Source organism: Helianthus annuus, chromosome 4 (genome assembly GCF_002127325.2).
Source record: "Helianthus annuus cultivar XRQ/B chromosome 4, HanXRQr2.0-SUNRISE, whole genome shotgun sequence".
Classification (NCBI taxonomy): Eukaryota; Viridiplantae; Streptophyta; class Magnoliopsida; order Asterales; family Asteraceae; genus Helianthus; species Helianthus annuus.
The window spans coordinates 20,005,228-20,030,021 of NC_035436.2; the positions used below are offsets into that span (position 1 = coordinate 20,005,228).

Below are 24,794 nucleotides of genomic sequence, written 5' to 3' on the forward strand. Positions count from 1 at the left end.
AACGTTGAACCACACACGCACGTTGCGACGTATTAACTCGCAAAATTTAGAACGAAACGTAAAACGAAAAACATACGAAAGATAAAAAGTATGGGGGCCAAAGTTGTAAATAAAAAAGTTTTTGATTAAATTACAAAGGACGAAAAGTTTTGGGTTAAAAGTAAACAAATTAAAAGTGTCAAAATACAAAAGATGAAAACTTTTGGGTAAAAAGTGAATAATCACAAAAAAAAATTTTAAAAACCCTATACTTGAGGTACAACACAATACAACAATGTATTGCTAATTTATATTATGGAAATAATAAAGACGTTAAATAAAAAACTAAATAGTTTAACTGAAATTTAATATATAAAATGTAGTAGTTAATCTTCAGAGTCTGAAACCTAAAATATAACAAGAACCAACATAGATATTTGATAAGTTGTTAATTTATTTACAATCATATACACTTTGAAAAAAATCATAACACCTTCCTATATGAGAAATTCGACTATAATAATCTTTAGTAGACGTCATTAATCATTGTCAGTTCTATTTCTAAATATTCTTCATGTCAGTCCAACCTTTCACTTATTTTTCATCCACCAGTTCCTCGTTAAAAAAACTTAACGGAGTTACGTCTTTTTTTCGAATTACAAACATGTGTTTTTTTAGGGCTTTTGATCAGAACGACGATACGAGTCCATTCATGTAAAACTTACCTAGAAACAGTGCTACAAACGACGAAAACGGTGCTTCAATTCGGGTGTTTAAACTTCCAATTAACAATAATCAAGTCGTTTGGAGCACCGTTTCGAGTAAATTTTACATCAATGAACTCGTATCGTCGTTCTGATAAAAAGGCTTAAAATATCCGTTTGTAATTTGGAAAGAAAAAAAAAACTTAACTCCGTTAAGTTTTTTTAACGAGCGACCGGTGAAGGAAAAATAGGTGAAATGTTAGACTGACGAAAGGAATATTTAAAAGTAGGATTGTCAATAGTCAATGACGGCAACTAGGTATTATTACAGGCCAATTTCCGTTCTTATAATAACTGTGATGTGGAAAATATTCTATGGGTATTTCACGAAATAATCGGAAAAGAAGTATGTGAGGCCTAAATATATAAAAAACCGCTACAACCCTTCCAAAAACCGATCCAACCATTCTAAAAACCGGACAAAAAGTGAAAAATCACAAAAAATACAAAAAAAAATATAGTAGCAACATAATGCAACAACGTGTTAAAAGTGAAAAATCACAAAAAAAAAAGTTAGAAAACCCCATGCTTAAGGTACAACACAATGCAACAATGTATTGCTAATTTATATTATGGAAATTATAAAGATGATAAATAAAAAACTAAATAGTTTAACTGAAATTTAATATATAAAATGTAGTAGTTAATCTTCAAAGTCTGAAACCTAAAATATAACAAGAACCAACATAGATATTTGATAAGTTGTTAATTTATTTACAATCATATACACTTGAAAAAAACCATAACACTTTCTTATATGAGAAATTCGACTATAATAATCTTTAGTAGACGTCATTAACTATTGTTAGTCTTCTTTTTGAATATTCTTCATGTCAATTCAATCTTTCACCTATTATTCGTCCACCAGTTCCCCGTTAAAAAAATTAACGGAGTTACGTTTTTTTTTGGAATTACAAACATATATATGTTTTAGGGATTTTGATCAAAACGACAATACGAATCCATTGATGGTGCTACAAATGACGAAAATGATGCTTCAATTCGGGTGTTTAAACTTCCAATTAACAAAAATCAAGTCGTTTGGATCACCGTTTCAAGTAAGTTTTACATCAATGAACTTGTATAATCGTTCTGATCAAAAGCCCTAAAACATATGCTTGTAATTCGGGAAAAAAAAAAACTTAACTACGTTAATTTAATGGGGGACCGGTGAAGGAAAAATAGCTGAAATGTTAGACTGACAGAGGGAATATTTAAAAGTAGGACTGTATGCAATAGTCAATAATGTCAACTAGATATTATTAGAGGCCAATTTCCGTTCTTATAATAACTGTGATGTGGAAAATATTCTATGGGTATTTCACGAAATAATCGGAAAAGAAGTATATGAGACCTAAAAAGAAAATAATGAAAAGGGAAAGCTGAGTTGCATAGTCTTTAAACCCTGTAAACAACTTGAGTCTCTTCTTTAATTTAATTTCCCAAAAAAACTTTATGATATAATTGAAATCTAAAAAAAATTGTAATTTGTAAAATGCTAATGGCTCATGACCCACCACCCACTACCCTCATTTCTCCCTATATATACCATCCCTTCCACCATTTCTTATGCACCATCATCACCACCACAACACCACCACCAACAGCCACCACCACCACCACAACACCACCACCAACAGTTCACTGTAACTGTTTGATTTGAGTGTGTGATTTCACAAGCAAAATCTGTAACAATGGTGATTGCTGGTCAATTCCCTCACCTCACTTTTGCATTTGGCCTTATGGGTACTCTCTCTCTCTCTCTAGAAATGTTTCTATCTCTCTCTCTCTCTTCAACATCATATCCATTTCACTTTGATCCTTTCTAATTAACACACTTGTAATCATACTATTGAAGGATCACATACCACAAAAGAAAATAATAGTATATATTAGTACTTATTGCATGCATGAAATATATAGGTTACTTGCCATGCACGTAACAAATCCAAACCCTAGCTAGCTAATACTAATATACTATGCTTGTTTTTATTATTGTTTGCAGGCAATATTGTCTCTTTCATGGTGTTTGTTTCACCATTGTAAGTTTTTCATTCCTCTTTTCATCATAAATCAGGATTAAATATTTAAATTTATATTCATATTTAATTATGGTTATGTTTATGTTTATGTTTATGTTTATATATGCTCTGATCAATTTTAAATTTTAAATTATCTTGCATTGAAAAAAATCAGGCCGACATTCTATAAAATTTACAAGAAGAAATCAACTGAAGGGTTTCAATCGATACCTTACGTGGTGGGATTGTTTAGCGCAATGCTTTGGATCTATTACGCGCTGCTAAAGGGAAATGCAATGCTTTTGATCACCATCAACTCTGTTGGAATAGTCGTGCAAACATTTTATCTCGCGGTTTATGTTTTCTATGCCCCAAAGAAAGCCAAGGTATGCATGTGTAGATCTTTATATTGCCATATTAATTGTTACTTTCTCTTGGCCTTGATTCGGAAGCATTCTTTCATGTGTAGATGGAAAGTTTGAAGCTTATCATACTATTCATAGTTATTGGGTTCGGATTGATTGTTCTCCTAACTCAATTACTCACGAAAGGCGCTCAACGTGGTGTGATAGTTGGATGGGTTTGCCTTGTATTTGCTTTGTGCGTTTTTGTCGCACCATTAGGTGTTCTGGTATGTACAAACCATAATTTAAAAAAAAAAAAAAAAAAAAACTATAACTAGTGACATATCTAAGGTTTTTTAGTAAGTATAGGACTTCTATTACAAAAAACATAATTCTAAGAAACAAACTAAGATTTATTGTAAGAATTTATTTAACTTTTAGACCACTATATTGTAAAAAGGTGACTTGCAAAAAGGTTTACTATATGTACATATGTAAAGTATAAGAGAATAAAAATTTTTGGGAAAAACAATTTTCAGAGACAAGTGATCAAGACAAAAAGTGTTGAGTACATGCCGATTCTTCTTTCGCTTGCCCTCACGCTCAGTGCGGTTATGTGGTTCTTTTACGGTCTATTTCTTGGGGACTTAAACATCGCGGTACGCTCTTTAGCTTACAAACTTTATTCATACGTATCAAACATTTTCTAACACGCACTTTCTTCTTCACAGATTCCGAATACACTTGGATTCACCTTCGGTATCATCCAAATCATACTTTACTTTGTCTACAAGAATAAGAAGCCAGTTATCGACGACAAAGTTATAGATTTCAAAGAGAAAGTGAGTGAAATGGATGAAGCGAGTGTCCCAGAAGTAAAAGATCAACACATGGTCGATATGGTGAAGCTAAACGAGCTTATACGCTCAGAAAACGTTCCAAATCCGCATGGTGTGGCTGTTGTTCGTACTCCGATTGTGGCTAATAACACCCTTGAAGTCCCAGCTTGAAATTGGTCCTGATTGTTTTTGGTTTGATGGTCAATGTGTACCTTCTCTATAAATAACTGTACACTTCTTGTCTACAAGTGTGTACCTAGCTAACGTGACCCTCAGATTGTTTCGGTGCTAAATGTATTCTCGATTTATTATTATATTATGCATTCTCGATTTATTATTATATTTATGGCACTTCTTTTTCTATATACATGAAGAGCATTAGGTTTCCTACTATTATCTTTGGTTCATATTAGAACTTTATTTATTTATTTTTGAAAGGCAATATTAGAACTTCAGTACAATTCCAAAACTAAAGAAGAAGAGGAAAAATTGTTGTTTATTAAGATAAAATATCACTCTCATAAAATTTGTCAAGGTACGGTACAAATGTTTTGTTTCATAGGACACATAGTAGCACTTTATAATTTTAATATAGAGTCAAGTGTCATTTACGTCTCTATCAGTGGCGAAGCTTGAGATTTCCGACCAGGGGGTCGGAAGTCACCGGACCAAAAATTATACATAAAAAAATTATAAAACCGGGGGGTCGAAAACGTATATACCTAAAAAAATCTATACGAAAACTACATATCGGAACGAAAAGTTCGAGGGGTCGGGCGCCCCCCACCCGGCCCCCACTATGCCACGCCCATGGTCCCTATGGTTCGTCTATTTTTGTCATTTCAGACTAAATTTCAAAATTGTATCATTTTCCACCATGTCATTCTCAAACCGTGTCATTTTAGTTCAAAGAAATAACCCTCAGTTAAAAACTCGTAACTTCGTGTGTGTATAATAATAATAAATAAATAAATAAAAATAATAATAAAAGAAGTTTAAAAAATTAAAAAAAATTCTAGAGTAAAATATCATTTCCGTCCTTCAGCTAACTGAGTTATGAGTTTTATAACTAGAATAACACATTTCGAAAATGTTAGGGAGAAAAATAATACAATTTTGAATTTAGCCTAAAATGACAAAAATGTGAAAAAACCGCATAAACTTAAATGACACTTAACTCTTTAAAATAAGTCTAGTAGCACTTTATTATCGATTAACTTTAATCTAAAGATGTTCTAATATTTAATCATGATCGATTGGTAAGTATCAATCTTTATAAAATATTAACTAATTTGAGGTGCCTTACATGTGAAAAATGACCTAAGGATTAGGGGAAGACATCATAACTTCTGATAGAGATAAAAAGGCTTCAAGAAAAAGGTAATCGAAAGAAAGGTTCACTATAAATCAACGTGAGGTGACGAAACCCACCTACGTTTTAGTATCCTAGATCTTCTTCTTCTCCTTCTTTTTATAATTCAATTAAATTCAAGCGTATCTCTTCAGATTTTTTTAATAATTATTTAATACCAGATATTTTAGATTTTTTTTTCTTATTACATAATCTAGATAGATGTAAATCAATAATTATGAGATGATAAAATGATAGAATGGTTATCATCAATAGTATGTGTAATTTATTCACTTGGGAATAAGTCTTTGATGTTGATGAGTTAGATAAAGTTTTGTGTAGTAGGAGATCAGGAGTTCAATCCCCGTGATGTACAAATTTAGCCGTTTAAAAAAATTACTTGTAATTATTTAAAACAAAATTCGAAGGCCGTGGAGAATCTAAAGAGTAAATTATCCGTATGAAAAACTCTCAATAAAAGTGGATGCTATCCGTAATTTGTCGGTGATAGTCCCTCATATATAAAATGGTGTGGGCAAAGAGTCTACCGAGTGTGTTACCAAGGATACAATCACCGACATAATTTACTAGGAGTTCACACGAACAATATATTGCCGACGATCAACAACAAAAGTAACACTGAGGGATCTCTAATAGACGTATACAACTTTTTCTATTTGTATCTTTTTAGAAAACTTTTTCTATTTGTATATTTAACTTTTATGCATATCTTCTATATTTCTTACTTGAAGTTCATTATTTTTAGTCTTTTTAACTTATCTTAATATTTTCTCACTATTTGTGAACATCTAAATTAAGTAATTAATTAATAACAAATAGTTTTATTACTCTATGTGCTAAATTAGAATGGTGCTTTTCTTAAGGTTATTAGGATCGGGATAACATACGTGCGGATGAATTAAGGGGAAGGAAGTCAGTCTGATGAAATTGGAATGTAACAAAAATCATCTTTACACATCACTTGTTATATGTGGAGAGTAATATGCAACTTGTTTATATATGGATCCTCAAACTTTAACGGGTCTTTTCTTTCATTTTAACTTTAATAATTGAGTAAATACAGACTTGGTTGTATATAAAACTTTATTATCTTCTCAGTTATGTTAAATAAAACTTTATTGATTAGTTCAACCCATTTTGTTAAACGTAGTGTTAGATCTGTATAACCATTTATAAATAGATGTTTAATTCACTAAAAATACTCATATCTCCAATATGTCAACTCGTATAAAGTTAAAAGAAAAGATATAAAAGTCTCAACTTATAGTCAATTTAGTTATTGCTCATTCAAAACTTTATTACAACCCGTTTACCAATGTCAACCCTTTTACGGCCTGATTAACTTGTTTACAATTTGAATACAACATTTTTGTCGCAATCTGTCAATCTATACGACACTTTTAAATATATAAACGGATTACACATATTATTTTTAGTTCACTAATTTCGACCCATCAATCCGACATGATTACCAACACTATGATTATCAACATGCATGCATGTCTAGATACATAGTTAAATATAAGTGTGTGTGTATTTATAAATGTATGTATGATAAAGAAAAAGTAAAGTCAAAAACCATGGAAAGTGTAAAGTGAAAGGGATCTGTGTTGTTTCTTGTAGCAAAGATTCTCCACTTATATTTATTCCAGGCTTTTAAGGAAATGATGATCATTATTTTATGAAATTACAAGTAGGTTCCTATGCCATTTTGATGATACAAATATATGACTTGTAGGTCAATTACCATGCAAAATGACCACTATCAAGTCACCATATATATACTCCAACTTTATTTTCTTACTTACCCAAATTACTATCAAGGGTATTTTTGGGTTTCTTCTCGATCACTAGTCAATAACAAGATCATATAATTAACTAGGGGTGTTAAACAGATCATGTTTACGGACTGACGGATCAAATAGGACATGAATTTATATGAACTTGAGTATGACACGAACCTGAACCAACTCATGAATCCATGGGTTGGCACCTATACGATCCTTTTAAGCCGATTTATTTCTGTTGTAAATATCACTACTCTACAATTACAAATTTATAACAAAAAAACACAAATGTCTATGAAAACGTGTTTATACTACACAAACTAACATCAATTCTTCTTTTAACCCTCAAATTTCAACATAAAATATCCTTCAACAAATTTGTAAAAATAAACATGTCAAACCACAAACTCAGTGGGTTGAGATCGACTAGGTTAGCTAAACATGTTTGTGGATTTGTCATAAAGCCAAACTGAGGTCCTAACCAGATTACACACTAATAAAAAAAGGGTATTTAATTTAGTCTGGAAAAAATAAGTCACAAATTACAAAGGGATTTGTGATGGATATATTTTACAGTCTATAAGTTTCTGCAAATAGGAGAGGAGTTGATGCAACAAAGATGATTTTGAAGTTTAGTGAGGATAAAGTTCAAATGATGGAGATTGTTACATCCGGGGTCATGGTCAGTATAGAAGATAATAACTGGGTGAATTTGAAGATGCATACATATGATGAAAAAAAAAGACAATGTGTAGATTTTTTTTTTTATATTTATGTCATTTTGGTTTGATTTGTATAAATTTATGAATTTATTGAAATTTTTGGGTGACGTGTCTCTATTATATTATATTATATTATATTATATTATATTATATTATATTATATTATATTATATTATATTATATTATATCATTATATTATACACTATATAAATTATCAACTTTTGTGTGCATTAGGAGTTGTAACTTATGTTTGGGGAGTTTTCCAAAAAAAAAAGTTGATTTTATACTTTTGGTCCAAAAGTATTTGATGTGTTATTTTTAACCCAAAACTATTTGGGTTACAACTTTTAGCTCTAAACTTTTTATCTTTTCAGTTTAACCTAATAACTTTTTTACTTTCAACTTTGGTCTCCTGTACTTTTCATATTCTGCAAATTTTTCGTTTTACGCTTCGTTCTAAATTTTGCAAGTTAACACGCCACAACGTGCGTGTGTGGTTCAACATTTTTACGTTCCGTTTTACGCTTTGTCATAAGTTTTGCGAGTTAATGAGATACAATGTACGTGTGTAGTTCAACGTTTTTACATCGTCTATTTTTTTCCTGTTTGACAAGTTCGTCATAACGTGCGGGGTCCTAAATCGACTTAGTTATTATTTTCTATGTTTTACGTTTCAGTCTCATTTTTTCGCCGCAAATTCAGTGTTGGTGGTCGCTGGCGATGGTATGACATTGATGCTATTTGACATGGTTTTATGCCCCCCGTAGCAACGCGGGGGTGTATTTTCAAAGAAAAAATGGTTATGCATATGGTTGTTGTAACCTTATCTTTGAGGGTTTTTAAAAAAAATTGATTTTTTACTTTTCACTCAAAAGTATTTCATAAATTACTTTTAACACAAAACTATTTGTTTTTTTACTTTTAACCCATAACTTTTTATCTCTTTTGCAATTTATCCTCACAACTTTTTTTACTTACAACTTTAGTCCTTTATAGTTTTCAGTTTCCGCAAATTTTTCGCTTTATGCTTCGTTCTAAATTTTGTGACTTAACACATCGTAACGTGCCTCTTTGGTTTAACGTTTTTACGTTTCGTTCTAAATTTTGCGAGTTAACACGACGCAACATGCGTGTTTGGGTGAACGTTTTTACATCGTCTATTTTTTCCCGTTTGACAGGTTCAACATAACGTGCGGGTCCTAAATCGACTTAGTTATAACTAAAGAATCCCCGCCGCATTGCGGCGGGTCGTAATTCTAGTTTTATATTATATACCAACTTTCTTATACATTAGAGGTTGTACTTTGCGCTTGATTGATTTATTTTTATTTTTTTTCAATTTTGTTTTACTTTTAACCCTTATACTTTTAGGGCGAGGGTCCTGTAAAAAAGAACCCTTTTACTTTTAGTGAGAAGTGTGAGAAGATATAGAAATTGACATGTAGGCATCATGTTTTGAACTTAGGCATGATGTTTTGGGTTGTTTTGGCAAGAAAACACCAAACATAATAATTTAAAACACAATGCAACGTATTATGGGCGTGAAACTTAAAATACACTGATTAACACTTAAAACACACTACTTAACGTTCTTAGCATGGTGTTTTAAGTTTTAAGCCTAGAATTCTTTGCATTGAGTCTTAAATTGTTATGTTTGGTGTTTTTCTTGCCAAAATAACCCAAAACATTATGCCCAAATCCGAAACATGATCTCTACATGTCAATTCTTATGTCTTCTCACACTTCTCACGAAAAATATCTTTTTTACAGGATCCTAAAACTATACTTTTAATCTTGTACAACTTTGTCACAAAACTTTTTTTCATTTTTAAACCCAACACTTTTCCACTTTTAACTTTGGTCCCTTATACTTTTCATGTTTTACAATTTTTTCGTATAATATTTAAATCTAAATTTTGCGAGTTAACATGTTGCAAAGCGAGTGTGTGGTATAACGTTTTTACGTCTATTTTCCCCCCGTTTAACGGCCCTGTCACAATGCACGAGTCCTAAGTTGACTTAGTTATTCTTTTATATGTTTTACGTTTCCTGGTGTAATTTTTACGCGTTAACGCACGGCAAGGAGAATGTGTTGTTCAATATTTTACGCCTATTTTGCGTTTGGTTTAACAGTCCTGTCACAAATCACGGGTCCTGAATACTAGTTTATATGATTTTACATACATTTGCATACAGAAAAAAAAAACTTGATACAACGATTATTTTAAATTGTAATACATCAATTATTTATAAGTTAACTAGGTTAGAACCTCGTGTATTACACGGGTTGATTAAATATATTTTGTATAATAAAAATGTTACATCTTTAATTACCCGTGTATAACATGAGCTGAATAAGGACGTGTACTACACGGCTTGAATAAATATAATGTAATCAGGTAACACACACAGTCCTCAAAATATGTTTTTGGTAAAAAGAATTTTGATATACTATTTACATATTAGAACATTTTACTTTGTTTTTTTTTTATTTTTCTATTATTAGGTTATAAACTTGTGTACTACAAAAATTATAACATTTTACTTTGTTGTTTTTTAATTGATTAACAGGTAAAAAACGTCTTTGTTACATGTGGTCGGATCAATAAAATATTAAATAGTTATTATTATTAAGTGTAAAAAAGAAAAAAAAAATAAAAAGCCTCAGGCCCTCAGCCACCGCCATTAGAGACTTTTGAGTATGAAATGAATCTATTCACAATTCAAAGAAACGCAAATTTTGCACTCAAATATACATTCAGTCCATTAAATCCACTCATTTTCCACATTCATGACCCATTGCTTTGTACCTAAATATTAGTTTTTATTCTTCTCTATTTAATACATGTAATCTCAATCAAGTGATCAAAACTAAAGAGGAAAACAATTACAAAAAATGATATGCACTTTTCAATTTGAAATCACATACATAACGTGAGGCTATCAACCTGCAAATATGGCTTGTTTGGCATTTAGTCAGCGAAACGCGGGCTGGTTCTCTCCTCCAAGTGGATGTTGATAGCTCGGAATGAAAAGGGGCTTGCTCCATGTGAATGGCCCCATAAATTTAAGAGATCCAATTGTGTTTGGACTACATCTCCGGTCAAAACAGAGACAATTTTGCTTGGGTTTCAGGCAGGTTTGTGTTTGCACCACATCTCCGTTCTATTTTGCGAGTCAGTTGATGTCGGTCATCAAACGATAGTGGGACCCTCACATGTTAGGCATGTGAGAGAAATAAACTGAGATAATTAACTTGGTTAGTTATAAAGGATTAAACCAACAAGAAAAATAAACTTAAAGGATATTTTTAGCAAGTTTTAAACATTAAGACTGGAACCTGCAAGTTTGAGGAAAAATAAAGGACTTTTTGTGCAATTTACTCGCAAAATAATAAAATAAAGATAAGTATAAAGATTATATTAGAAGATGAATATAATATATTAGAAGATAAATATAAATATAAATATAAATATAGAGATATAGTTATAGACAAACGTCGACTTAAAATATGGGATAACTTGATAAATTGTTTTAAAACTTGTAATTTTTAAGATAAAAATAAACATAGATATATGGTGGGAAAACTAAAAAATAGATGTCTCTCGTATCGACACGTGTCCATCAATTGGTTTCTTTTATTATATGTATAGATAGATGTGAGAATATATCTATCGGTAACCCCTCAGATAAATTATTTACCACGCCATGTTTTTACAGGAGAATATCATGGGCATATTTCTTATCCGCACCCCCAAAAAATAATTCCTGGGTGCGCTGAATTTTGACGTGCACTGCCGTCACTAATCTGGATTCAGTATTCGAGCATGTATTGCAAGTTAATTCATTAACATATATCAATGAATTCTAATTAATTAGATATGGTATTTTCTGTTATTTTTAAAAGAAAATGAGGTTGCATTCAATAAGATTGATCATATCTGCGTTCCAGCAAAGTTATTTAGGAACCCACTGAAATCCACTTTCAGTTGGAACCTTATTCAAATGTAACATCGTTTACTGAGTTTGTTCAAAGAATCATATAAATCTACGCCTTAAGTTTGGTTCTTTCTAAGAAATTATTATTACTTTTTTATAACTTTTTAAAAGTTAAGTCTTTCTTGTTGATGATAAATAAATTTAATTATAATGTATGTATATAATGATGCTTGGATCGTAATGTGTTAATAATTCACTATTTTGACGATGTACAAAAATATATTGACACATTATGCCTTTAATTTATTGGTAAAATGAATACGTAAAAGACTAAAAGCAATGTTTCGAAAATCGAAACAAATCAGCATGGAGGTCCGATGTGTTAAACCGAGACCCTTGGCAATTGACCACATTGATTCAGTTAGGAGCTATCGAACCGTGTACAAATGAGGACGCGCGAACCATACAAACGCAAAGAAAATCGGTGGAAAACAATTGATGAGTAACTCGTCTCTTGGATGGTTGACCCGTTTAAAATCGGTGGAAAACTTTTTCTTTTTATTTTTTGTTTATTTAGTGATCTGTCAGTAATTAACAACAAAAATTTAAAAATTGAATTTTTTTAGTTCTTGGGATTTTTTTCCTTCCATTGGTGATACGTCGATAAATGATAATTACCTACAAATAACCAACATATCTTTAAAAATTCAATTGCATGTGATATAGCAGTGGAGAGGAGGCAGTCAACGGTGCCAGTTAGAGCAGTGGAAACACTCATTGTGGAGGGAAGGAGTAGAGGCAAACCCAAGTTGACTTGGGATGAGCGGATTAGACATGATTTACTAGAGTTGCACCTCTCTGAGGACATGGTTCAGGATAGAAGTTCGTGCAAGCGTAAGATTAAGGTTAAGGATTTTTAGAGGAGGGGGGGGGGGTGTTACAGTAGTATCTTACTTGGGTCTCAAGGGTGAACTTTCTTACACTTTAGGAGGTCTTAGTTGGGTACGTGGATATATGTGGTTTTTGTATGATATATTTATTTCAAGTTTACTGTGTTACTTACCAATTCTTTTCTTAATTTTTCTTCCGTTAATTTGTATTTGGTAACTTTCTACTTCTACCTTTACAGTTCTATGTGTTTGCATGTCGTTTGTTTTGGAGTTGGAGGTCTCTCTGGAAGCAGCCTCTCTATCCACAAGGATAGAGGTAAGGTTTGTTGTGTTGTGAGATTTACTGGGTACGGTTATTGTTGATGTTGTTGTAACTGCATGTGATATAGGAAATTCATTTCGATTTATAAAGCAAGAGGGTATATACGTATCATTATAATAAACTAGCAACATCCAATCAAGGCAAAACCCTATCTTACATTGCTATTGATAAAAGAGAGAGAGAAAGACTTGATAAAAAGATGTGTGAAATATAGTAGATTCATTGTGGGATATGGGATAGAAAGTTTAGGGGGCCAAGGACTATGAAATAATTGAAAAAAAAAGTTATACTCAAAGCATTTGGAGTTTAAGGAAAGTATGATAAGAAAGTGACAAAGAAATGATGTTAGTGATAACTAAAATAGGAATTAATGATGGTAACTAACCATACCAAAGTGTAAAGCATTATAAGAAGAATGTTATACTTTTATGAATATATTTTATTTACAGAAATATAAATACACCCAAGGAAGTTATTATTCTTGAACATACAACTGCAAGATTGATTTGGAATAATTCTTTGGTGGATATTGTTATTGAAAAAACTCTGTGAAATGACGAGAATCATGACTATAAGATGCAATTTCTTTTTTTTTTTTAATGTTAAAAAACAAACAACTAGTTGTGCCAAAGTGTATAAACTAAATTTTGGGACCCAGTAAATTAAATTAGATAAATGAAAAAAGAATCCATTAATCGAATCGAAACCAATCATCATCATCATACTCAGTAAACTCATCAATGGCAAAGCTAAGGTAAGGTCTGAGGAGTGTAAGATGTAGACACTCTTATCCCTACCCTGTAGGAATAGAGAGGTTGCTTCCAGTGAGACCCACGACTCGGTAGTAGTTTTGCATCAAGCCTTGGACATAAGGCACATAAAACTCATCAATTAAGACAAAGGCCAATTAGTGCATGTATTCCCTTGTCTTTCGGCTATCAACGCCACCACATGATGCATGATTAACCATCTCCCTCTTTTAACGTTATTTTCACGAAATTAGTAAAATAATGTTAAAATTAGTGCACTTTCACTTTTGCCCCTCGAGCACCCACACATATACACATTATATGTGCATACCGCAAGCGGAGCGTGTAAGATAACATACAAAACCATACCAAGATAACCGGCGGTTTGGTTTTTATCTATTCTAAAAACCAAAACTTACGATTTGGTTTCGGTTATACCTCGAACCAAACTTGGCAACCGAACCACACCATAGACGTAAAAAACCGGTATGGGCCCAATGAACGGGTTTTCAACCCGGCCCAATCCCAAAAACCAGTTTGGCACATATTCGGTGAGAACCTGTTCCAAACCGAATCGATTTATTCCCGATCCAAAAATAGGGTGGAGATACAATAGAAAGTTTATTTGGCTAGGAAGGATAGGAAGTGATCTTGACCATCCATTAAGTTAATCAAGGGCTAAGATTAAATCATGGAAATTGAAAAGAAGAAAAGAGGCGCGTGAGTTTGTTTAAGGGCATTCTAGTCAATCCAAGCCAATAGTTTCTCTCTCCTCCAATTCCCCCCCATTTTTTAAACGTTAATAACTCTTTCATACGACATTATTTTTTTATAAAAATTGCACCAAAAACGAGCGTTTTTTTATCTTTAAAACGAGTATACTATTGCTATATTTAAAAAAAAAAAATTTAAAACCCAGTTGCGTAAAACGCAATAGAAAAACCACCAGTTACGTAAAACGCAATGAAAAAAAAACCTAAAAAATGACATTTTTCTAAAACGCAATGCACCAAAAACACAAAGAAATGACTTATTTGTAAAACGCAATGGCCAGAAAACACACAGAAATGTCTTATTTGTAAAACGCAATGGCCAGAAAACACATAAAAATGTGATTTACCTAAAACGCAATGCACCAAAAACACAAAGAAATGACTTATTTGTAAAACGCAATGGCCAGAAAACACACAGAAATGTCTTATTTGTAAAACGCAATGGCCAGAAAACACATAAAAAAGTGTTTTACCTAAAACGCAATGCACCAAAAACACAAAAGAAATGTCTTATATGTAAAACGCAATGGCCAGAAAACACTTAAAATGACTCATTCTAAAACGCAATGGACTGAAAACACCTAAAAAATGTGTTTTACCTAAAACGCAATGACTAAAAACACTTAAAAATGTGTTTTTTTCTAAAACGCAATAGCCAGAAACCACATAAAACTCTCTTATTTCTAAAACGCAATGGACACATAAAACTGTCTGTCACTGTGAACCGTCTGAATTGTCTACGATTTACTGTCTTCGAAATGAGCCAATTTCTGGAAAATTATTTTTTCTGATGCGTTTTTAGTACAGCAATTTAATTGAAAAAAAATTTTTCCGAGCTGCCAGGTCAGCTCGTAACTTAATTGAACCATTTATAATATCAAAAACCTAAAAGCAGAAATCAATCATCTTACTAAATCGGAAGACCTATGCTTGATTATGGTTCGGTCTAAACCGAAAACTGACGCATGCAATCCTATAAAATTAGAGGTCAGACATATTAACTAAGTATACTGGGTGATGGTCACTTGCGCCTAAGCCTGACGCAAGATCTGGGACCATACCCCTTCAATGCCCGTTGCGATTTCCAAATATATATTATATAAAAGTTAGAATGGAAGGAAACATATATACTTGAAAATATATCACCACCATTTTTTATAGCATCCAACTTAAAGGTCATCAGTGTGTGTGTGTATATATCAAAAAAGAACAGTTTGTTTCTATGTAATAAAGCACTAGATTAAACCATTACTAAACAAAGGTTAAGAGGAAAATAAAATCAAGGGGAAAATAAAACTAACTTCAGGGAACAGGACATGTAGTTTCAAGTAATCGGGCCGGATATCACGTAATCCCATACCCACAAAATATATATTTTTTTAATTCCATCACATTCACATGAGTTGAGTCTTTTCATTCCTGCTTACCAAATACCAAACATGAACATAATATGGCCGATATTAACATAACTAATTAAACCTAACAAGATAAACCTCAAATTAAACCCAAAATAATAATTTGTTCTATAATATACCCTAACATATACATTGCTCCTACTGACCTCACTTGTGCCTCATCCTTTTCATTTTCTCCAACTGCAACTGTGCCACCTTTTCCATCAAATCTTTATTTGTACTTTCTGCTTCCTGCACATAAATAAATAAACGACCATATATTTCGATTTCTTTTTTTAGTGGCGAGTAGAAAACGAAACGAAATTAACCAACTTAACCAGAACGAAACCAAATTAACCGACATAACCAAACCATACAAAAAAACCGACAGTTTGCTTTGTATTCTCTGAGACTCCGTTTCAGACTTTAATTTTGCATTTTCCGAAAACCGAAAATGCTGACCCGTACGAACAAACCGGAAAACCGAATTTTACGATTTCTTGGATTAATTTTTAGTTGAATGCATACATCTATTTTTCTATTATTTTTCTAATATCGATTATTATTTTCCTCAAAATAGATGTATTAAAACGAAACCGACCGGTCAAAGTCAAACAATCCAAAATTTTCGTTTTTGGTCGGTTTGAGCCCAAAAACAACCCATGCACACCCCTATATTTTTTATAAAATTGGGAATCACTACCACAACAAATAAATTAACAAACCAACCAACCAACCTTCAATTTCTTTTTTAGAGTTTCCACCTCAGCGGCGCTATGCTCTTTTTCCTCTGAAAATATCGCGATCATACTATCTTGCTCCTTCTTTAAAACATCGTATTTCTGTTTCTCCTCCTCTAGCTGATCATACAAATATTGATATTTTAATAAGTATCGTCTACTAGTTTGGGTAACGGGTCAAACAGGTAATTTTAGTTTGTCCCACCAAATCGACCCGTTATAATGAACGGGTTGAAGTTACCTGAGCTTCAAGTTCTTTGCAGCGGTTTTTTTCAGATTTTAGATCCTGCATCAGATCACCTAATATCTCTTCTTCGCTCCTTGTCAATCTATAAGAATAAAACATTCGTTAATATGAGAAACTGAATTTATGATAATAAAACGAGAAATATCGTGCACCTTTTCTTCAAGTCACGATTCTCTTCCGTTAGTCGCTCTAAACTGGGATTGCTAGAATTTGTAGGAACGGTTTCGTTCCCATTAGCACCAGGAGACTGACAAAAAAAGGTCACATCGATCACGCAGAAAAAATTGTAACACTCGATATTTAACATAGGAAAATTGCACGAAACCGAAATATAGTTTACAACTTTTTTTTCCGGTTCTCAACAACTTTGAATTAGATAACGGAAAGCAGCTCGTGTTTTATTACTGGATTTAGCAACCAAGTTACACATAAAATTTTAAACTACAAGCTTGTAGTAACAAGTGACAAGTTAAATCGTTTTGTGTCATATTTTTGCTGATATTTCAAAAATTGCTGACATGGCATATAATATACTAGGTAGCATTTGATGTTACATTTTAGCAACTATTTTAAAATACAAAAGAATAAATTACACGGATGGTCCCTGTGGTTAACCAAAATTTTGGATTTAGTCCCTAGCTTTCTAAAAGTACACGAATGGTCCCTGTGGTTTGTACTTTGTAACGTATTTTGTCCCCAACTTTTGCAAAAAATTACACGGATGGTCCCTGTGGTTTGGACTTTGTAACGCATTTAATCCATGGTTAACCAAAATTTCAGATTTAGTCCCTAGCTTTCTAAAAGTACACGAATGGTCCCTGTGGTTTGTACTTTGTAACGTATTTAGTCCCCAACTTTTGCAAAAATTACACGGATGGTCCCTGTGGTTTGGACTTTGTAACGCATTTAATCCATGGTTAACCAAAATTTTGGATTTAGTCCCTAGCTTTCTAAAAGTACACGAATGGTCCCTATGGTTTGTACTTTGTAACGTATTTAGTCCCCAACTTTTGCAAAAATTACATGGATGATCCGTGGGGTTTGCACTTTGTAACGCATTTAGTCACTAAAAGTTGGGGACTAAATGCGTTACAAAGTCCAAACCACAAGGAACATCCGTGTACTTTTGGCAAAAGTTGAGGGCTCAATGCGTTATAGAGTGCAAACCATAAGGACCATCCGTGTATTTTTAGAGCGCTAGGGACCAAATCCAAAATTAGTTATAATGAGGTCGATTTCTAAAATAGGTAATCAACTGCAAGTTGGTTTTCTACTTTGCGTTTAATTTACGAATGTCAAAAGATTAATGGAAGTTACCGCCGTGTGAGGTGGGTCGACAGCTGGCACGGCTTTTACAGTTGGGGAAATCCCAAGATTTCTGACCTCTGAATTTGAAAGTAGACGAGTTTTCCGACCATTTGCAAGTTGTTTATTCACCATAGTTTGTAACTCGTCACGGGTATTTTCATTTTCAGTCAAAGGTGACGTTGACTCTGTAGAGCTTGCACCTACACCGGAAACTTTGTTTGATTTATCCCCCTTTTCTCCGATATTGATATTACCGTTAGTGGCTGCAGTAGGATGCCGGTTCGGTTTGGTTGTTACCGCCTCTTTGTGCGGTTTTTGTGTAGAGGCTTTGTTGTTCAACGGTGGAGCGGGTCTCGTCCTTTGACTTTTCCGTACTGAAGGTCCGGGCTCGTAATCAGGAGAAGGTTCTATGATAACCAGAAAACGTTACATTATTCAGTATATATAAACATCTCTTTTTCGTTACCTACAGGTGTATGTGTCGGTTGAAACAATACAGAAAATAATACCTCTGCCCTCGGAACTTTTCCCATGGCGTCTCGGAGCGTAGCCGATTTTGTGACAGTATGTAGACCTGCACCAAAAAAATTATATTTTTTTTAACTTTATAAACTAGTAAAATATTTTCATTAACAATATATATATATATATATATATATACCAGTATGACTTCTGCATTTGAACAAGACGTGTTTCAAGTCTTTGAAGAACAGTGGTACGCTCAAACCCTTGTTTGTCATGAGCTGGTTCGACAAAATTAGCTTCCAATACACCTAACCAACAGCAAAAAATGAAATAAAACACTACATTAACAGATCTAAACTAGTACCGAAAACAACTGAAGTTGTGAAGGTATATATATATATATAAACCTATGACCCCACGACCGTCACTTCCTGCAGCATTCCAGAGTCTCCAAAATGGCTGTAAAACGAGAAGCATTGCATTAAAGGTCGACAAAAAGTCAGACCTTGATACGTCTTATGAAGGTCAACAGAAGTCAACAGACCTTGATGAGTCTATTTTTATGATAAACATTGAACCCCTGTACATCTATATGAGCTGCCGCATCCTTTACAAATCCCACAGTAACTACCGCAACAATCTGTTCATAGCAAAATGTGTGGTTCGGGAAACGGGTCAAAATGGGTCATTTTTTTATAAACAACTGACCCGTTTCCATGCTTAACGAAACAACAAATTAATTGTAATTACAATATTACATTTGAATCCTTGGGGAGCCCTTCGACACCGGGTTGGGGGCGATATTTGATCACATTTGTCATCATCATATCATTTACTATATTATGATGCTCCACATCCTTCCCACGAAGAATCATCCGGAAATTATGAGGAACTCGTAGATAGAGAATCGATGCGTAACTCTGACAAAATTAAGAACAAATCATTACATTATACCATGAACAATCAACAAGATTATAATAATACTGGATAGTATGACATTCTAATTACAAGTTACGGCGACTAGGGCTGTAAACGAACCGAATGAACACGAACAAGGCCATGTTCGTGTTCGTTCGTTAAGGAAATTAACATGTTCGTGAACTGTTCACGAACGCATACCGAACATAAGTTTATGTCCGTGTTCGTTCGATAAGAAAATTTAGTTGTTCACGAACAGTTCGTGAACACTGGTCTCGAACACAAACGAACGCAAGCAAATAACAACGAATGTAAACGAACATTTAACTTGAAAATAAAAAATAAAAAACATTGTTATCCTTAAACATTGGATATAAGTAGTTAAATACAACCTAGACATAATTATCCCAAAAAATGTCTTCGAGTGTCCAAATTTTAGCTAACTTAGAATAGAAAAAGACAGGGTTTCAAGTTTTCAATATTCTTAGATAAAAGATTTATTATTTATTATTTTTAATAAAATCGAATGAACATGAACAAACGTAAACGAACATATTACCGAACGTTCACGAACGCAGTCGAACGAACGAAACCTGTGTTCGTGTTCGTTCGCTAAGCTAACCGAACGGAAGTTTTTGTTCGTGTTCGTTCGTTAAGCTAATCGAACGAACATAAACGAACTTCCCGCCGAACGGTTCACGAACTGTTTGCTGAACGTTCGGTTCGTTTACAGCCCTAACGGCGACCAAAATAAGGGTTTACCCTGAGTGAGTGACGATATGTCAAGTAGTGTCTAGAGTTGGGATGTTGTTCTGCCATTTCTATATTTTTCTCATCTCGATTAACACCTCGTATCTGAATATCCTGCAAGATACAAATTTTAATGTCGATTAAGCTCGGAAAATATGACCATAAAGGAGTTACATAAGATCGATGATAACATAAACAAACATGTTTATCGGCATCAAAATCGAGCTCTAAATTTCCTTGATCATCCTCCCATAAATTGTAAATGATTATGAGCGTACCCTGATCCTTCATATGACCAAACTACAACGTAAAAATAAAAAAGAGGTTAATAGCATATCCGCTATAGACAGATGCTAACTATAAGAAAAGAAGTGTCACTTGTTTCAAGAGGTCTGCTTCGCTTGAAAAGGGAGACCATTGTACGATCGTCTCGACATTTGTATCCCAGTCACCGGCTGATGATCGTTTCATTCGATTCCATTCTTTCCCGCTTTTTTCATAATCAACCTTTTTTTTTTGTAGTTAAAAACCACCATAAACAAATAAAAGAACACACGGTAAGTTACTCGCTATAAAAACATTAATAAACACATTTCAAAATAACATTAATTTAATTACCATGGGAACTACTGTATCTTCCTTCCCTGTGCTCCGCAGAAACGTGTAGGACAATAGACCAATGCTCTGTGTAGACCTTCAAAGCAATATCAAATCAAACACTATTAGTTTTTTTTTTTTTTTTTTTTTTTTGTAATCATTATTGTTTAAAAAAATAAAAATTGGTTTATAATATAAATGGACCACAAACGTTTTCCCATCTTCTCCGGAGCATCGAGAGAAGACAATAACATCAGCTCCAAGCCTCATGGTGCTCGTCTTGAAACCGTTTCCATCTATTAAAAAATATCACCATAGTAAATAAAGAAATACATTTTAATTAAGGGATCGGGATGCGACTTATGCCCTTACATTGTCCGATCATATCCTTGACCTTGCTTTTCAAAGAATATCCGAGCGACATGCAATGTCGCATTTTATCTGGGTCCATCCCACCACCATTATCTACAATAAATAGAGATAGCAAAGAAAACAAATTTATATTACGTGATCCCGAGTTGGAAAAAAAATAGGAGACGAAAGACAATATTTTTTTTGAGCCACACATACCTTCAATCAGCAGCATTCGGCTGTTATCTTTCTTGTTCTTTAGCATATCAATTTTGACATATGTAGCGCCATTACAATTCTGATAACAAAGTAGAAAATGGTATCACATCACAATCACAATGATATAATATATACCAATACACGTATAAGCGTAGGAAAATTACCTCATCTAGTGAATTGTCCAAAAGCTCCGCAAAAGCTGCATGAGTACATATATATACATACACAATCCATAAGTTACCAAAATAAGTTGGGTTCATTTCAGAACTCTAAATAAATGCAGAACTTTCAGAGCTCCAAATAAACAATTATTATATATATATTTTTATATATTTAGGGTATTTTTATCATTTATTATATGTATGTTTATGATTACATACATGTTAAGAGTAGTTTACATATATGTAATAGCCAAATTATATATATGTGTAATAACTAATTACATATATGTAAAAAAACTAGTTTACATATGTGTAATCATAAAATTACATATATCATAAGATTACATATAAAAATTGATAAAGTTGCTCTTAACATGTATGTAACGATAAATATACATATAATAAATGATAAAATTATCCTAAATATAAAAATATACAAATAAAAAGATTGTTTATTAGAAGTTCTGTAAATATTTAGGGTTCTGAAATGATCTTCACCCAATAAGTGAATTTAATAAGTATAAACAGATTATAAATATATGACGTGATATTACCGCCGAGAACCCATTTATGACTAGTTGCATTGGAGTGCAGAAACCTCGGATGAACCCTCAAATGATCCAGACCACCTGCAGTTATGAAATAAGTGAATTTAATAGCTTGCTCTTGCCAATCGTAAACTAAATAGTTTCCATTTTCATTTATATAGTGCATGTTTTTTTCGACAAAACTGCGGAAATAAACCACTAGAGGCACTACACGCGACTTTTACATTCAAATTTTCTTACACGCTAGCTGGCGGTTAAATGTTGTCATAAATAATTCAAACTTTTATATACTACACATTAATTCAAACAAGCATACGCTACAAATTATGCAACAAAAAAAACTAAAAATCAAGAAAAAGGATAAAATTGGGAAAAAAAACAAACAAAAAAAGTAATGTTTTGCTACTGCATGTTTTGACAACTGCATACAAAAAAACAAAAGTAAGATTTTGACTACTTGAACACATTATGCTAACCAATCAAAGTGTGACACCATTTACTTTCATTATTTACTTCACCTACTTCTTTCACAATCAAATCTACTAAAAAATCCAACATGTTCAAGAAGCGCGCCTCCAACGCTTACAAATCACCACCAAGGTTACGGGACCCACAAATAATGGACAAACCATAACCCAGTTTTCTTAGGCCATCCGTAGTCATAAAGCCCCTTGTGGGGCGTTATGCGACACGTGTCGTGCCACGTCACACGGGGGCTTTATGGGGCGTTATATCACTAGAGCCCGTAATCATAAAGCCCCTACCCATCATTACCTATTTAATAATTTTCAACTTTATTAATTAATATAAAAAAAATTGCTTGTTTCTGATTGGTGGAATGTTGGAAAGGAAGCAGAATAACGGCGCCATCACCATCGCGCCTCCTACAATTTTCCGATCGATCGCGCCCTCCGTGGCGGTGTGCCGGCGCTATGCCGGCGCGAAGAGGCATACCGCCCCATGCCATGCCGCCCACTACACATCCCCTTATAAAATGGACTTAATAATATTATATCAATTTTCGACCATCCAATATGGCAATATAAAATATTATATCAATTTTCTCTTATTATTTTATAAAACTATTCATTCTTCCCTTTCTAACTTTAATACTAGCTCAAAATAATTACTTAACTAATTAAAAAATACTCAAACTCAGAAAAAAATAATTAACTAATTAAAAAAATCTCAAAACGCAAGTAAAGTGTATTATTCCATTAAGTAAACACAATATCATTCATTATTAATTAATCCTCTCAAATAACACTAAAAAGTATGGGAGTTAAACGGGTCGTGTTCGGGTTGACGGGTCCGACCCGAACCTGAAAAATTTTAGGCAAACCCGAACACGACCGGAATATTCGTGGTTTGACCCAAACACGCCGCGTTCAACCCAAATCTTTTAATTTTTCTCGCAAATTACTATATTAAAATAAAATTAAAAGTTCACTATAGAAGAACACAAATGTATATAATACATTTACATTTTCATTATAAAATCTTATTTTAGTTTTCTTTTAAGTTGTAAAATTGCAAAAAAAATAACCACCCAAAAAAATTTGTGACATTGTAAAAAAATATTATATAATATAACTGGTTTAAACGGGTGCGGGTTGTCAAAACAGGTTCGATGGTTTAGCCAGAAACTAACCCAAACCTATTTAGACTCAACTTAAACCCAAGATTTTCATGTTAGGTTCGTGACGTATCAAAAATTCACACATAAAACCAATTAAATAAAAAAAAACTACAAAATATCATCATCTTTCAACAACAACATCATACCTGAAGAAGAAGATACACTCCAATCTCTAGAAGAACGCCCTTCAAAATCACCGGACTTCCAAAACTGCTTACAACTCCGATCAAACGTCACCTTCTTCTTACCCGGCAAAGGCTCCAGAAACCCTGACGGAAGTCTCACACCGTCACCACCACCACCTTTCTTCTTCTTATTATTATTTTTATCCACGTCGTCATCACCACCACTCAAAACCCTAGATCTCTTCACACTACCACCTCCATTATCATCATCTTCATCCGTACTATCATCATCTTCTTCTTCTGAACCATCGAGAAAGATTACTGGAATATCTAAACCGTTGTGTTTTGTTTTGGTTTTGTTGCTGGTGGTGGTGGTGGTGAATGGTTCGTCTTCTTGCTTGATTTCTGGTTCCTTGTTCATTGTAGAGAGAGAAACAAGATTGTTGTAGAGAGAGAAAGTGAGAGGAAACTATTTTCCGATCAACGGCGATAACTTAACTTAACACCCCATGCCCTTAACATGACACGTGGGAAAGTGTAGCAGGAGTTCTGCTTTACGCGCCTGTCTCGTTGCGTCAACTCACGTTATATCTGAATGTTTAAACCAGGACATGTGTTCACCAACTGCCAGTTCTAGAACCGGTTGTAAAAAAAAAAAGTGTAAAAAAACTGGTTTATAGAATCGAAACTGAGAAAAAAATCGAAACCGTTTTTTTTAACCGGCTTTTTTATAACAGGTTTTAGAATCAAACTGAATCGCCGGTTATAAACCGGTTAGGGATATTTATCTTTGAAATCGGGTTGTTATAAAAAAAAACCGGTTTAAACCTG

General features: G+C 33.2%; 2 protein-coding genes across 2 annotated transcripts; one reads left to right on the top strand and one right to left on the bottom strand.

Annotated features, from left to right (window-relative positions):
* The first annotated feature begins 2,312 nt into the window (after positions 1-2,312).
* LOC110886330 (bidirectional sugar transporter SWEET14) lies at positions 2,313-4,312 on the top strand. Its single transcript, XM_022134110.2, has 6 exons — positions 2,313-2,489; positions 2,749-2,785; positions 2,940-3,150; positions 3,234-3,395; positions 3,648-3,767; positions 3,840-4,312. Exons 1-6 carry the CDS (start codon positions 2,438-2,440, stop codon positions 4,116-4,118), a joined length of 861 nt encoding a protein of 286 aa, XP_021989802.1. The 5' UTR covers positions 2,313-2,437; the 3' UTR covers positions 4,119-4,312.
* Positions 4,313-15,823: 11,511 nt separating this feature from the next.
* On the bottom strand, positions 15,824-24,578 carry LOC110886328 (protein MICRORCHIDIA 7). The gene is made up of 20 exons (XM_022134109.2): positions 23,985-24,578; positions 22,206-22,280; positions 21,655-21,689; positions 21,491-21,569; positions 21,293-21,385; positions 21,132-21,216; positions 20,942-21,017; positions 20,702-20,830; positions 20,525-20,623; positions 20,336-20,437; positions 19,414-19,575; positions 19,200-19,295; positions 19,063-19,114; positions 18,852-18,963; positions 18,700-18,764; positions 18,200-18,597; positions 17,035-17,129; positions 16,877-16,964; positions 16,633-16,755; positions 15,824-16,147 (listed from the first exon to the last, which is right to left on the bottom strand). The coding sequence occupies exons 1-20, from the start codon at positions 24,382-24,384 to the stop codon at positions 16,064-16,066; spliced, it is 2,448 nt and encodes an 815-aa protein (XP_021989801.1). The 5' UTR covers positions 24,385-24,578; the 3' UTR covers positions 15,824-16,063.
* Between the last annotated feature and the right edge of the window lie 216 nt (positions 24,579-24,794).

Excerpts from the sequence above, each read along its gene's own strand:
- LOC110886330 (XM_022134110.2), top strand. The coding sequence starts at position 2,438 with ATGGTGATTGCTGGTCAATTCCCTCACCTCACTTTTGCATTTGGCCTT. Across the intron at positions 3,151-3,233 it reads ATGCCCCAAAGAAAGCCAAG|ATGGAAAGTTTGAAGCTTAT; the intron begins GTATGCATGTGT and ends TTTCATGTGTAG. Across the intron at positions 3,768-3,839 it reads TTGGGGACTTAAACATCGCG|ATTCCGAATACACTTGGATT; the intron begins GTACGCTCTTTA and ends TCTTCTTCACAG.
- LOC110886328 (XM_022134109.2), bottom strand. The coding sequence starts at position 24,384 with ATGAACAAGGAACCAGAAATCAAGCAAGAAGACGAACCATTCACCACC. Across the intron at positions 19,115-19,199 it reads ATAAAAATAGACTCATCAAG|CCATTTTGGAGACTCTGGAA; the intron begins GTCTGTTGACTT and ends CTCGTTTTACAG. Across the intron at positions 16,965-17,034 it reads AATCGTGACTTGAAGAAAAG|ATTGACAAGGAGCGAAGAAG; the intron begins GTGCACGATATT and ends TTATTCTTATAG.